General features: G+C 35.8%; 1 protein-coding gene across 2 annotated transcripts in view; it reads left to right on the top strand.

Moving 5' to 3' along the window:
* Nucleotides 1-207: 207 nt before the first annotated feature.
* The window catches only part of LOC141395246 (uncharacterized), a 365,020-nt gene continuing 348,220 nt past the window's right edge, over nucleotides 208-17,007 (top strand). Inside the window, exons 1-2 of one of the 2 annotated variants that reach the window (XM_073970877.1) lie at nucleotides 208-642; nucleotides 13,752-14,896. In XM_073970877.1, the coding sequence (XP_073826978.1) occupies nucleotides 14,761-14,896 (136 nt within the window). In that variant the 5' untranslated portion in view covers nucleotides 208-642; nucleotides 13,752-14,760. The remainder of the gene's footprint in view (nucleotides 643-13,751; nucleotides 14,897-17,007) is intronic. The other variant, XM_073970876.1, reaches the window with a different exon arrangement.

The following is a 17,007-nucleotide window of genomic DNA, read 5'->3' as shown; positions in this document are numbered from 1 at the left end:
TGTCGTTGTTGTTATTGGTGGTGATGGTGGACGGCGACAACGACTAACTAAATATGATAAACAATTCCCTACTTTCGTCTTTGTATGTGTGTGTGTGGGTGTATACAAATTTATGATTTGTATTTGTGTGATTGCATGAGTGATATACACAGATTAAGATCAACGCCGTGACAGAGTTTTTGTTTGTGTACCGCAAAAGAAGAAAATAATGATAATAAGAAAGAAATCTTTTTGCTGTATTTTTTTTTTTTTTTTTTGATATTCTATTAAAAAGTTTAGGATAAATGATCACATAATTTTAGTCTTTGTTCAGACTACGGAGCGTGCATTACTTCGGGCGTTAAAACGAAATAAAAGAAAACCACTCGATATACACGGACCTAAATACGCACACACACATATTTGAAGTTTTGATTGTCGAAAGAAACGGATAAAAGAGAAAACTCATTCTTGGCTTTTTGTCTGGATTTGGACAAAAACAAACAATAGATCAATTAAAACGAAAAAAGTTAATTCTATCAATTGAGAAAAAAAATAGTTACATAGAAATAAATGTGTAAAAATGTAAAAACTTAACTTGAACCGAATTAACGGAGAATCAAAATCCGATAGAGAAAATAAATCAACCATATTTTCATAAAGGTGAATAAAAAATAAATAAATGTAAAAGATATTGAGTTTTTATGAAAGAAAATAAGTTGGAAAGAAAAAAATTTAACTTTTTCAATCGAAAATCTAATTCACAAAATGACTTATCCATTGGCTAAGCTTCAACAGACCGGAATACAAGGATTCTGCTGCAGCTATTACAATCTGTAAAATCTGTAAAATTTAAATCACAAAATTCTGAGCAACATTAGATTAACTTTTTTGTTAGTTAAAAGTTCTTTATCGAGGATAGGTTATAAAAACTCTTTACCAAAGACCCTGCATTGAGTAAGGACGTACCAAACGTTGATTATCTGTCAATAATTGTCATCCTCCAAATGTTGTTGTTTATTCAGCATTGTAATATTTTTTGTCATTTCTCTGGACAAATCTTCCTTTTACTTTAATGATCAGCTGTTGCTCCCCAAAATTTCTTGACTTTATATTGAAACAATGCTTAGGTTGGTTTCATAGTCCCGATTTACATTAGGCGAGTTTACTTGCGGCGAGTTTTCTTTTTTGTTCCGACAAGTTTTGTTTTCAAAACAATGCCAAATACGAAAAATATAAAAGGAATTGCCTGAAAATTGCAGGTACGAGCAATTTTTTTCATTTTCATTGCCGCAAGTACACTTGCCTAATGTAAATTGGGACATACTACTGACATTTGGACATTAAATACAGAATAGCAACTTTCGTATGTGTTTGCCACTTTATGTAGGATGAGTAGAAGTAAAAAAAGCGTTTCCTTTCTTCATCATTTGGGATGTGCTAAATGGAAAGACAATTTGGCACATCTGTCAGATCGGCGAACAGCAGCATATTTGCTAGTTGTCTAATTTATTTTGACATTAAATAAATAAAAAGGAACATTAATGATAATCCAAAGAAAAAATATTAACATTCTTAGAAATCATGATAAGGTTATCTTAGAACAGACATCAAATTTCTATGATAAAAATTATAAGCCAGGAAGGTTATTAATCTTGCCATGTGATAACCTAGAAAATTTTTAATACCGAAATAAATCAAAACAATCTTCTGTATCATACTTATGTACAGGTGACCCAAAAAAAAACTTTGCATTAAAAACAAGTAAGCGCTTCGACAATGTGATACCCTACACCTCAACCTCAGTACAAAAGCTTTTCAAAAATCGAAATTTTTCTTAGGAATGGGCTAAAGTTATTACTTCAAACTATATTAAAAACATTTGTTGGATTCCACAAAAGTTATGTTGAACAACCTAAGGCATGGGTTTCAAGTAGTCTGGATTATTGAGGAAGTTAAAATAAAACATCAAACATAGAAGTTGTCAATACTTCCATCACTCAGTGATAAAAATTTATTTCTGCCGCACAGTGCTTCGAGCTGACGATTGATGTTTGGGTATAAAAAGTTTTTTGTTGAAGAAGTTATTGAAAAATAACTTCGGTGGAGAATATCCACAAACAAGAAACAAGGAAACTGATGAGATCCTGTGGCGAACAGTTATCCCAATAAAAAACAAGTAAGCAAAGGCTATAGTCGGACGGGCCGACCATGTGATACCCTACATTGCAACCTCTAGGAATTAGCTATGTTCAACCGCCTGGGACGCTGAATGTCTGGGATCGATTCTCAGGCCTGGCCACATCAAATTTTCATCCGTGGCAAAATTTCCCCTCATTATGTTGGCGATATTTCCTGAGAATTTCAGCCATGAAAAACGTCTCTACAAGTGGCAACATAGGACACGCTGTTCGGACTCGGCGATAAAAACTATCAAGAACTTAATATGAATCCATTGATATGTATAAGAGAAGCCTCCCTTGTCCCTCTTTTGGCCCATTGTTTCAGAAAGTATGGACTTACACCGGAAAATTTGTACCGTTGCAATAGGGATCGGAAAAAGAACCTCCTTCAAAAAACTCAAATAGATCCGATACGAGTCCTCAAGCTGAACTTTTCCCAAATTTTGTGTGGGAGGTGCTCGAAGGACGGACCGATATAGTTCATATTCCAACCTGATACATGACTGGATGAAATAATACGATGTGCAAAGTTTGGACCAATCAGAAAATACCATTGAGAGTTACCTTGCGTATTTGCCATTTTATGTGGGTTTCTTGTTTTTATACCCTCAGCCTTTAGGCTAAGGAGGGTATATACACTTTGATACGATGAAAATGTGCCTCATCGAAATAATGGTTTTAGAACCCAAGTATGTTTGGACGAAATGTGTTTCAGACAATTTGGAGTCGATCTAGCCATGTCCGTCCGTCTGTCTGTCTGTCCTGCTGGCTGGAGCGCACGATAACTCTCGAACCGATGAACCGATTCGGTTCAAATTTTGGCTTTCGTAATATTTTGCCCAAACTTAGTTTAAGTTCGAAGATGGGCTATATCGGTCCACTCCTTCCGGTACCTCCCCCACAAAAGTTCGAAAAAGTTCGGAAAATTTGTGCGCACGATAACTCTTTAAGGGGGTAACCGATTTGGTTCATACTTTGCTCATCGTGAAATATGTACCAGACATAGACGAGGTTCCAATATGGACTCAATAGGTCTACTCCTTCGGGTACCTCCCACACAAAATTTCGGATAAGTTCGGTTTAGGACCTGCTCTCGAATCGCTTTGGTTTTTGTTTTAGCAACTTGTATTCACTGCCCCCCATACGACGGTACAAGTTTCAGCAGGGGCAAGTCCAAACTTCCTGAGAAAATAGCTTGAAAGTTTCACAAAACTCCTATGACACCGTGGGGGGTGGTTGGAGCGCAAGATAACTCTCCAACGGATCTGCTGATTGGGTCCAAATTTTGGCCTTAGTAATATTTTGTCCAAACATAGTTTAAGTTCGAAGATAAGCCATATCGGTCCACTCCTTCAGGTACCACCCCCACAAAATTTCAAAAATGTTCGGAAAAATTATTCGTACGGTAACTTTTGAAGGGAGTGGCGAAATGGTCCATACTTAACACATCTTAATATATATATACGAGATATAGATCAGGTCCAAATATGGACTATATTTGTCCACTTCATCCAATACCTCCCAAACAAAATTTCGTATAAGTTCACTTTAAGACCTGCTATCGAATCACTTTTATTTTTGTTGAAGCAACTTGCATTCGCTGCCTCAATTATGATGGTAAAAGTTTTTTCAGGGGCAAAACCACACTTCTTAAGCAGACAGCCCAAAGGGAGTAAAACCCCTCTATGGCAACGTACGTAGTGGCTGGAGATCGACTTCCATAATGGTCAATGTCGATCCATTCTTTTAAGTAATTCCCCCGCAAAACTTCTGCTCTTTAATCTAATCAACATATTTGTCGGTTCATGAGTTCAACATTTTTAAAACCCTCTAAATACCTACGTTTTATGGGCAAAATTGTTTCAATATACACAGGCTGAGGGTATATCTCTGTCGGCCAAGCCGACTGATACTTTTTTTTACTTGTTTTTTCAAGGTTTCATGGAGGTTTTTGGGCCATAATCTCAGGAAGTATGCACTTGCTATTACAATTGTACCATCGTAAAGGGAACCACAAGGATAATTTGCTGAAAAAAAAAATCAAAACGATTCAAGAGGACTCTTAAATTTCACTTTTCCGAATTTTGTGCGGGACGTACCCGAAGGTGTGGATCGATATAGTCTTACCCGATCGATCGATTGCTCACTTCGCCAGGTTTCGTTTACACAATTTTTCGAAAAAAAATTTTGAACTTTTGTGGGGGAGATGTGGACCTGTAAAGCTTATATTTGAACTTAAACTAAGTGCAATATTTGTATAAAAAAATCCAATTGGACAATTGAACTGAAAATTTCTCTGTCATGACAGAGACAATTAGTATCATGGGAGGAAATTGTGGTTATCTACACAAAACCCATTATATATTAGGCAGTAGGCCCATTATCTAGCAGACACGTTATTGCAATTTGCATCAGGGGGAAAGGTTAGTAGTTATCTTTCCATATGTAGGCTACTTTGCCGGTACATGCCCTCCAGGAATTAAAATATGAGCCAAAAATAAAATTTGTATATTTTACATACGAAAGTAATGGTCTATGTCACCCGCTAAATAATAGCAGATCATCATGCAAAATTATAGGCATTTTCTTCAACGTAAACTCTTACCTCGTGCAAAATTTCGTGGCTATTGAGCTATAATTGCGACCAATTGAGCTATAATAGCGTGTTTATGATTACACTACAGACAAAAAAAAAAAAAAACTGAATATATTAGGCTGTAACTCTGTAATCTGATCACGTACTTCAACATAATTGACATCAATGGAAAGGTCAAGAGATCGTTTTCCAAATATAGCTCACGAGGGCAGAATGTACCTTTCAGGAACAAAGATATAAGATGTATGTTAAACATTTTCACAATTTTCACACAAAAGTTGTGGTCCATTCAACCCTCTAAATATTATCTGATTGCCATCTTAAATTGCAAGCATCTTCTTTGTCATATACTCTTACCTTATTTAAAATTCCGCTTTGATCGGACTATTATTGCGACCTACAGAGCCGCTACAAAATTGGATAAATAATATGTTTTTGGACCATTTCACGATCACGCTAAATATTTCACGATCATCACCAAAAAAAAAAAAAAAAAAATAGGGATCTATTCTGGTTTGAACCCGACCTCCATACAAAATTTCGTGACGATGGGTCCATAATTGCGACCTGGAGTTTGATTAAAATTTATAATGGACATACGGTCGGACGAACACTCATCTCAAAATCGCTTTATCTCGTCGAGATATGAAGATTGGTATACCACATTGGGGTCTCCGACGAATATTTCGCGGTGTTAGATGAATTTTTCCCAAACCAAACTTATAATACCCTTTCCACATAGTGGTTTAGTGTATAAAAATTTCCATTTAAGCAAAAAACTATAATTACGAGGGAACTAGAAAAGTGCCTACGTGTTGCCAGACTCCATTTTTTTGGGCACATAAGCTTCCCTGCTTTATTTCTGACATAATAAAAATAAAAGTATAAAGAAGAAAAGGGCAACCTAGTTCGAAATTGGCTCGGCCTCCTTTATTCTCTTATTTCCGTTATGCCAGAAATGAAGCAGGAAAGCAAGGCAAGCAGGCGAGGCAGCTTATGAACCCAGGCCTTAATGTCAAATTACAGCTAGTTCGCTTAAACATTTTAGCTAAAATCCACAAAATACGGTTAATGTGGAGGTACCGTTATATGGTGGCTATACCACAACATGGACCTATGGTGGAGAAGTGTTGTGTCCACCAAGAACTTTAAGTAGTAAATTATAGCTATAATTGATCCACAAACATCCCTGAGGGTCGATGGAGACTTCTCTCATATCAATGAGTGCACCCCGATTCATATTGGCTCAATGATATGGGACCTACTTTTTATTGCCCAGTCCGAACGGCGTGTTTTAAGACACCATTTTAGAAGTTTTTTATGGCTTAAATACTCATGAAATGTCGCCAACATTTCTTAGGGGTATTTTGCCACCGTTGAAAATTTGATGTTGCCTGGCCTGGGAATCGAACGGCAGACCTTTAGCGTGCAAGGCTAGTTTTGTTAAAATTTGTAGCTTAAATACTCAAAATACCGAAAATCGGGAGGTATACCAAAACGTGGGCCGATAAAGGCCATCTTCGAATTTTGTTCTGCCTATGGTAAAAAGACACTCAACTTTTGTTAACGCTAAAGACTCAGAATTTTATCCTTATCAAGAATATATATACTTTATAGGTTGTAGTTGGTTTTATATAATAACATCATCAATTTGTATGTTTATTTTGTAGTAAAACTGATCTCTTTTGAAATGCATTTTTGTGAGGGTTTTTTTATTTAATATTGTGAATAGAAATAGACTTTTAGTACATTGGATCCTCACGGATCCTCACATTATTTTTATCTAAATGTTAGTGGAAGTGTCCGGAATTAGAAAAAAATTATCTCGTCTGCCGAAAGTTGCCGAGCGTTATTCAGTTTTCATTATACGGAGTGCATTCGGAGTTTTGTAAGTGTTTGGTGTAGGGTTATTGGGTGTAATCGGTGTCGTTGTTTTGCAATTTGTTTCGATCTTATTTTATAAAAAATATATGTTTTTAGGATTAAAGTATGAATGCGTGTTTTCACATTTGTATATTTTTGAAACGTGTTGTTCAGAATATGACGGGCGGTATTCGAAGAAATTATAGCAAACCTTCTGGTGGATGTTGCGGGATAAGATTTTTCTTGTCAGATAGAGAATAGTTAATTGACAAGCAACAAAATTCGGTGGTCTGTTTTGAGACACAGTTGGTCTTTCTTCTTGTTTATGTATCCTGGTACATTTTAGTCGTCCTGGCAACCCTCATAATCGAGACATCCTGCAGGAAGTATTTATTGTAATAAATGCTAACCCATCATCGCGAACTAGAAATCTCATAAAACGCCTTAGTTTTCAAATATTCCAGGTTTGAGGCCTATGATCATATGTTAATTCACCTAGTAAGAATATTCTGTGCCTCATATTGTTGATACTTGTTACCAAAAATCATTTTCAAGAATAAAATCCATAAAAAGTCAGGAATTTTACAAACGTTTTTATAGAAAATTTAGGCCAAATACTATAATATGCCAAATATCGGGAGTTAGCATGATAGGACTATACCAAAATGCGGACATATTTCGAAAATGTTTGGCAAGAACGTTTGATACAGAATATAAAATCGAAATGTTTAGTTGGAAGTATGGCCAAAATCGTGAAATTATAAAAAAACGCGAGGTACGTCTATATGAAGGATATACCAAAACATGGACCTCTATCGACCAATATTTTTAAAGATGTTTAGTGTCAAATTACAGCAAATTAACTTTGAAGACATTGACAAAATCTTGAAAATAATAAAAAAACTTGAAGTACCGTTATAGGGGGTCTATACCTAAAAGTGTACCAATCATGACGATTTTTGGTGAAAATAATCTCCAAGTCACTACGAGATTACGGTAAAAATTTCTGATCGATATCTTGATTAGAAATATTTTTGTTGCTCTGTCACATACAAGCTAAACCACAGTGCATTGTTTCAAACTTAGCAGATTTTTCATTTTTCAACAACCTCAACGAAATTGTTATTGTCTTTCGTTTCCAGTAGAACTCAGGCCGTATACTTCGGAAGTTACGCCAACTATGCCAACGGCGATAAAAAAGAGTCCCACAATGATGCATCATCGGTTCACTCTTTGTTCTCTATATGTGAATAATCATTCTGTTCAATTACACCACAGCCGAGTGAACGTGTATGCAGATGACGCGCAGGTCTATTTGGAAATTTTACAAAATCGAAATTTTTTTATTGGCTCATTTTAAAGTACAGGTTGAATATAATATGTTGCAAAAAATTCCAGTCGATTGGACGAAATTAACAGAGATATGAATGTTAGAAAGGAAAAATGCATTGTGATTTTTTTGTAACATCAAAGCTTTAAAAACGCGTTTTCCTTGAAATCGTATTTTTGAAAGCGGTGCCCACTGTAGCTCGAAAATGCATGATCCGATCTTAATATGTTTGTGTGGGATTATTGTACACATAAAAAGCATGTCCCTAAGCGGGAGACTTTAAACAATTTTTTAACGGATTTATGGTGAAAAAATTTATTTTTATACCCTACTCCACAATGTAGGAAGGGTATTATAAGTTTGTTTTGCTAAAAATTCATGTAACAACGCGAAATATTCGTCGTAGATCCCAAATGTTTTTCATATCTCGACGAGATAAAGCGATACATATAGCGATGTGTGTCCGTCCGTGTGTGCGTCTGTCCATTATAAATTGTAATCAAACTCCAGGCCGCAATTATGGACCGACATCAAAATAGATCGCTATTGTTTTTGGTGATGATCGTGAAATATTTAGGGGTTGAAATGGACCAAAAACTAATTTTTTATCCGAAATTGTATCTGCTCTGTAGGTCGCAATCATAGTCCGATCAGCGCGAAATTTTAATAAGGTGTGAGCTTATGACAGAAAATAAGCTTGCAATTTTATATGATGATCAGATAGTTTTAAGCGGGTGAAATGGACCGAAACTTTTGTGTGAAAATTTGAAAAAAAAATTAATATATATCTTATATCTTTATTGCCGGTGGACACATTTCGCCCACGTGATTTATTTTTGACAGACGATTTCTCGACCGTTCCATAGATGCCAATTATGCCGATGTACGTGCTCAGATAACAGAGTTACAGCCTAGTATATACAGAGATTCCACAGTTTTAATTGTGTGTATAGTAACTCTAACCATAACATAACGCTAGAGTTCGCAGTTATAGTTTAATACTTAAAAATTTTTACACGAAGTAAGATTTTTGGTCAAGGAGGATGCCATCAATTTTGGATAATGAGCGGAAACTTCTTAGCGGTTGAACTTTTGTGGGAAAAATATCCAAATTAAATTTTTGGTCTATATTTTATTTCTAGGAGATATATTTCGGAAATCTTCGAAAATACACTTGAAAACCAACATGATAATAGGGGTAATATAATTGAACTACCACCTAACATATAAGTGATTTTCTATTGTTGTGATTTTCTTGCATAGAAGTACATTTACATTCCATGTTACAAAATGTCGCAATCGTGAGAGAAAAGTTACAAATTACAATGCTGCACGGGGTCTTGAAGTTTTTGTGATAACTATGGTAAAGGTAATGTAATAGTTTCTCGAAATATTGTTTTTTTCATTGATCTATTCGATAAAAATCACCGAAAACTATTTCTAAAATGCATTTAATATTTGTTTATACCTTCAATATTTTAGGCAACGAGATTATCGTAATAATGATTTTAGACCTTAAGTATGTTTGGACGCAATCCATTTCAGACAATTTGGAGTCGATTTACCCATGTCCGTCTGTCTGCCTGGATGGTGCGCACGGTGACTTTCGAAGAATCAACCTATTTGGTTCTAATTTTACGTCTCGTACATTTTGTCCAAACTTAGTTTAAGTTCGAAGATGTACCATATCGGTCTACCAATTCCGTTAATTACGCCCACAAAAGTTCAAAATTTTTCGCTAAAATTATTCCCACGATTGTTGCAGAAGGGACTAAACGAATTGTTTCAAACTAGGGATGTAGAAATATTTCTTCCATACATATATCAGGTTCGAATATGGTCTATATTGACCCGCTCCTTTGGGAAAAGTATAGTTTAACAGCTCTTCTCGAACCGTTTTTGATTTGTTTGAAACATGTTCGCCTTGCGGACTCTTTTACGACGGTGCATTTTTTTTGTGGCGAATCCATACTTCCTGAGACGACGCCAACAAAACTGACTAGTGCCTAAGGTAACCCTCGAAGGGAGAAACCGGTTTGGACTTAATTTTGTACATCGTATTGTTTCTTAGAGTCTCGGATTACGTCCGAATATGGACTACATCGAGTGTTCCGATGAGTGTTCGGATGTCTCCCACACAAATTTTGGAATGAGTGCCGTTTAAGGACTCGTTTCCCGTTTGTTCCATTTTTTTGCATTTTTGTTTTGTTTTTGTGGCCCTTGTCACGACGGTACATTTTTTTGGGTGTCAAAGTCCGTTCTTCTTGGGAAATTGGCCCAAAATTAAATAAAACATAGAGACGTTATAAGTATTGAGTTTACTTAATTTCTTTGTGTCCGAGGCTGAGGGTATATTTCCGTTTCCGTGGCGAAAAAGCCCTGATTGGTCATTATAAAATACAGAAAATAATACCTTACTTTTCCAGTAATGACGGCGTATATATATATGTATGTTCTATATCTCTGGCATGTTACCATGTATATCTAATTATGTATGTATGACCGGACGGCTAAAATATGTCGCAATCATATAAAAGAAATTCCTTGGAAAATAGTGACCAAGTGTAGTGGAGTAGTAACCCTCTCTTACTTGTTTTTCAGTAGGTTGTTCGAGCGACCTCATTTACAACCGTAAATTTTTTCCGAGTAAGTCAATACTTCCTAAAATGGCTTTCGAGTACTTTTTAAAGAAGTTTGTTTACTAAAAATGTTTGGTATATGCTAATGATTTGGTATAGTCCCACATTACGGTACATACATGTTTAAAAGCAAACTCGTGATACAAAATCAATATAATTCATATACGGCATAATTACAATGTTTGATTTGTTTTTTTTTTTTGTCAGTGGCTGATGGTATTTCTCCGTCAGCACAGCTGACTGATACTTTCTTACTTGTTTTTGTACCTTTCAGGCTATTTGCTCAGGAAGTATGGACATGTCCCTGATGAAACTTGTACCGTCGTATGGCGGGCAGTGAATACAAGTAGTTACAACAAAAAACAAAGCGATTCGAAAGCAGGTCCTAAACTGAACTTTTCTGAAATTTCGTGTGGGAAGTATCCGAAGAAGTGGACCGATTAAGTCCATATTGGATCCTGATATAAGTCTGGTAGAAATTTCACGATGTGCAACATATGCACCAAGTCAGTGGTTCCTTTGAAGAGTCATCGTGCTCACAAATTTTCCGAAAATGTTCGAACTTTTGTTGGGACGTACCGGAAGGAGTGGACCGGACAGACGGACGGACATGACTAAATCAACTCCAAATTGTCGGAAACGGATTTCGTCCAAACAAACTTGGGGTCTAAAACCATTATTTCGATGACGCACATTTTGCCAGTATGATAGTGTATATACCCTCGTTAGCATACATGCTAGAGCTGGCAAACCATCGATATTCCCAACATTAGATATTTTCGATATAATAGTTTAAAATATCGATTATTATCGGTAAGCTGCCAACACCTTTAATTTGGAGATGAAAATGGCGGAAATATCGATGCTTTTCTTGACATTTTGCACAAGTAGTTCACAGAAATGCAAAGGAGAATAAAAAATTGATTTTATCTTATAAAAATATTAAAAAAATACATTTTACCTTTCCGAAAAATATGTACGTGTGACTACGGGCTTATTTTCTCACACACACAAAACCGAAAAGCAGCGAAATTTCTATTTATTTTAATGAGTTTTGTGTTGGGGGTTTTTGTTCCGATAATATCGATAGGCAAAACTATCTATCGATATTTAATTTAAAAAAAAAATCGATTTCATCGATAGTGCCATCGATTTTTTGCCAGCTCTAATACATGCTGAGGGTATAAAAAGAAGTCATGGGTGCAAAGTCAGGGCTGTGAGGCGAATGGCCCATCAATTCCACGTTTGTCCGGTAAAAAAGACGCTGGTATGAATCGATGTGTGAAAGCTTGCTTTGCTATGATGAGCAATGATTCGTCTTCACTTGTTTGTTTTTCGAATTTCTCCGAAGACTTCAGGCAAACAAATAGTGGTATACCACTCAAGAGGGATAGTCGCCAATTGACCAGTTTTGCTGAAGAAACAGCTTAAAATTTGCTTCGAAGAAATTTTTCCATGAACAACTTTCGTTGGACTTAGCTCGACTTCGAAGACCCATACGGTCGATTGCTTTCTTTTTTTCGGGGTTTTTGGACCAATCGACACGAGCCTTTTGTGCAGGATCCAACGAGAACAAACTTTTTTTTACGGACAGGTCTTCATGCAATATAGAGTGTATGTTGGTGGAAGAAATCCCAAATGATGCCTCTATCTCACGGTATGTCACAGCCATGTGCGTATAATTTAGCTATAATGTTATAGTACCCGAGTGCCTTTTTTCCATAGGCAAGTCAAGTTCGAAGATGGGCTATATAGGTTCATGTTTTGGTATAGCACCCATATCACGGTACCACTCGATTTAAGGTATTTTGAGGATTTTACCAACATTTTTTGACCGAACTACCTGAAATTTGACATTGTAGGTTCCCAATGACCTAGAAAATTTTCCACTAAAAACTGTCAACGGTACCTTCCGATTTTGAGGATTTTAGCTACATTTTCCGCCCAAACTGGCTACAATTTGGCTCTTTGAGTTTCAAGAGGTTAAAAAAACTTCATCAATAATGGTAGAGATAGGTCCATGGTTTGATATAGCGCCCATATAACGGTACCACCCGATTTAAGGTATTTTAAGGCTTTTAGCTACATTTTCTGACCGAATTTGCTGAAATTTGGCATTTGATGTTCCCAATGACGAAAAACGTCTCTACAAAAAAATATCAAGATAGGTCCAGGTTTTGGTATAGCCCCCATTTAACGGTACCTCCCGATTTAAGGGATTATAAATACAAATGTTTAATCTAACGGGCTGTAATTCCACACTTGAGGCTTTCAGTGGTCACGGAATGTCTCCCCCAAAAATCGGTATAATAGGTCCTTGTTTTGGTATAGCCCCCATATGACGGTATCCCCGATTTGCGAAATTTTGAGGATTTTAGCTATAATTTTTAACCGAACGAGCTACAATTTCACACTTGAGGTTTTCAGCGGTCACGAAACTACTCCACCAAAAATCGTCAATAGGTTAATGTTTTGAAATACTATTCCCCATATAACGGTACCCCCTGTTTTCGGAATTTTGAGAATATCAGCTACAAATTTTAAATCGATCTAGCTGTAATTCCACACTTGAAACTTCTCCACCAAAAATCGTCAATATAGGTCCATGTTCTGGAATAGCTCCCATATAACGGTACCTCCAGTTTGCGGTATTTTGAGGAATTTAGCTATAAATTTTTAATCGAACTAGCTGTAATTCCCCACTTGATTTTTTCAGTGTTCACGGAACTTCTCCCCCAAAATTTGCTAACATAGGTGCATGCCATATAACGGTATCCCCGATTTGCGGTATTTTGAGGATTTTGACTACAATTTTAAACCGAACGAGCTCCAATTTGATATTTGAGGTTCCTAGTGGTCCCGAAACTACTCCACCATAAATTGTCCACATAGGTCATTGTTTAGTATATTCACCACATAAATGTGTCAACAGATTGAAGAAATTTGTAGATACATTTTTGACCAAATTTAGGCATTTGGGGTATTCGTGGTCGAACAATTTTCCATTTTAGTTCAGAATATTTTATGGTGGAGGGTACAAAAAGTTCGGCCTGGGCTAAATTTATGTTTTTTACTTGTTAAAAATTAAATCTTAATTTATTGTTATTATATATTTTTTTTATAAAATAAATAATTTAAAACTTAACTATCTTCTTTTGCAGAACATCGATAAAACAAGTCCCAAATAAGCTCGAAATATTTTCATGTGTCACGCTCCTGTCTCAAAATAAGACTAAACCAAAAAAATCTATCGGAAATAGTTAAAATCGAACTTTAAAAAATCTAAAAAAATCTACCTAGGAATACCAAAAAAATTCATTTCAAAGTGAAAAATAAACTACAAAATTAACTGCGAACAACAGTGATCAACAACAACAACAACAACAACAAAATTATCATAAAGATCAGTTCGTTTTTTCACTAAAGATAAATTGAATTTAATCACAATAGAATAAGGCAAGACATTCAATTTTACGTTGTTTGGCAGTGTGTAAGTGAGCGCAAGCAACACATAGGCAATTGTTGATGAAAAGTGAACAAATCAAAGTGAGTGTGAGTGTATTTGTGTTTTTTTTCTACATTCATTGCAAATCTGAAAAATTATAATCCACCTACACTATTCATTGAATAGTCCGGCAAAGAATACAGAAGAATAAATAAAAATCAACTTAAATATCATTCTCTCTCTCTGTACCTCAATACATATGTAAGTGAAATTGTGTGTACGTGTGTGACTAACTTAAATAGCTACACAAACAAAACAGAAAAAATAATACATTTTTGTTCTCAAAATCAAATCAAATTACAATTAATTTTCATTTAAATGAAGTGCCAACAAAGTAAACTAAATGAAGAGTCTTAAATGCCATGAGTAAGAAGTAAACAACAACAACAAAATCAACTTCTAAAGATCTCCATTCCAACTAATTCGAATATACCCAACAAAAATAACCGAAAATAGTATTTCCAAAACTTAATTAACTGAGAAGCCACTCTCGTGTTATTGACTTTGTCGTCTTCGCCGTGTAATTAATTGTGATTATTAAAACGTCTAATTAATTTAATTCCTGTGACTTTGTATATAAAGTACAACAACAACAACAACAACAACAAAAAAAAGAACAAATAGAACCGCCAACGAACAACGACAAGACCCACACCACCACCAAAATGGGAGGGGAGGAAGTTGCTACGGAAACGGTTTATATACCGCCAGAAAATTCCCGTATTGCTGAATTTTGTCTACGTCATGGCATTAATCCCAATTTGATTATGTTGAAAATCACTCTATTTGTGATGTATGGAGGTAAGTGTGTGTCTTTGATGATGATATTGTTATTTGTAACTTTAATTTTCAAATCGTTTTATGTTACTTCAATTTGTAACGTAACATGAGTCATATTTTAATTGTATGAAAAATTTGAAAGTTGTTTAATTATTGTTAGTTTCCGGAGTAGATGGGGAAACTATGTGCTTGCAATTCCTAAATAGTTCTCCAACTAAGATTAAATTGTTGTTCTATATAAACGAATCATTTTCAATGTTATCAGTTATTGTGGATTTTAAGGCAAAAATATAGAGATGATGAAATGGCGTCGCCCTCCACCCTCCAATGGTTATATAGGTAGTTTAGTATATTTTTAAAATCTGGTACTCCTAAGTGGGATTGACACAACGTTTGCATCAATCAATCTATTCCGGCAGAGTTTATACCTCTAAGGTTTATACTACTAATTGGAGTTATGATTGTTACTCCAATAACGATTTAGATATCATATAAAGTAACAAGTAAGAACGACGTTAAGTTCGGCCGGGGCGTAATTTTTATACCCTCCACCACCACTGTATTGATGTAATTATTAACAATTTGTAACTACTAAGTGCTTTCTCATTATTAAGTATAATTTCTTAGAGGAGAATAATATCTTAACTGATGATAATCACTTTATACTGATCATTTTTTGGGTGGAGGTTTTCTACCCACTGAGATTCATGAATACCATTTTACATCCACTTCAGAAGGAAAATGTAGCAATACTCTTTAAAATAGCTTATCGTTGTTGTTTCTATCCTCTGACTAAATACCGACATTTGGGAGGTACCGTTCCATGAGGGATATATGAATACCTTGATCTATACCGACACAGTTCAGGTGGAAAGCTTTTTAACTACAACGAAGATTAAGTACCAAATTTCAGCCCTTTCAGTGGTAGATTGAGGCTAAGAGCTTGAAAATACCGAAAATCGGAAGGTACCGTTCTATGAGCGGTAAAAATAAACTAAAAATAATACCGACAAAGTTCAGGTGGAAATTTTTTTAACTCCAACAAAGATTAAGTACCAAATTTCAGCCGTTTCAGTGGTATATTGAAGCTAAAACCTTGAAAATACCGAAAATCGGAAGGTATCGTTCTGTGGGGGTTATATGAAGACGTCGACCTGTACCGACAAAATTCAGGTGGAACGTTGTATGCCCCCAACGAAGACTTAATACCAAATTTCAGCCGATTCAGTGGTATATTGAGGGTAATACCTTGAAAATACCGAAAATCGGAAGGTACCGTTCTATGAGGGCTATATATAAACCACCAACAAATTTCAGGTGGAACATTTTATAACCCCAACGAAGATTAAGTACCAAATTTTAGCCGTTTCAGTGGTATATGGAGACTAAAACTTTGAAAATACCGAAAATCGGAAGGTATCATTCACAACCACAACCTTCAAAATACGGAAAAATGGAAGGCACCGTTCTGTGAGGACTATATGAAGACGTGAACCTATACAGAAAAATTTCAGGCGTAGCTTTCTATGGGGGCTATATCGAAACATAGACATATACTGACGAATTTCAGTTGGAAAGGTTTTTACCCCCAACGTAGACTAAATACCAAATTTCAGCCATTTCGGTGGGTTGTTGTTGCCACAACTTTCGAAGGACCGAAAATCGGGAGGTACCGTTCTATAGGGGCTACATGAAGTCGTGGACCTCTACCGACAAATTTCTGGGCGAAAAATGTATACCCCCAACGAAGACTAAATAACAAATTTCATTCATTTCGGTGGAATATTGAGGTTAAAGCCTTCAAAATAGCAACATTTGGGGCTATATGAAGGCGTGGACCTATACCGACAAATGCTTGTGGGAAAGTTGGATACCTTCAACAAAGACTAAATACCAAATTTCAACCATTTCGGTGGGTTATTGTGGGCACAACCTTCAAAATACAGAAAATCTGGAGGTACCGTTCAAGGCATATATGAAGGCGTGGACCTATACGCAAATATTTCGGGGGAAAGTTTTATACAACCAACGAAGACTAAATACCAAATTTCAGCCATTTCGGTGGAGTATTGAGGCCACAACCTTAAAAATACCCCAAATTAGGAGGTACCGTTCTATGGGGGTTATATGAA

This window comes from Musca autumnalis, unplaced genomic scaffold (genome assembly GCF_047663935.1).
Source record: "Musca autumnalis isolate F117 unplaced genomic scaffold, ASM4766393v1 scaffold_2, whole genome shotgun sequence".
Classification (NCBI taxonomy): domain Eukaryota; kingdom Metazoa; phylum Arthropoda; class Insecta; order Diptera; family Muscidae; genus Musca; species Musca autumnalis.
Note: the sequence above shows the minus strand (reverse complement) of the source record. Positions and strands in the feature narration are given on the sequence as shown.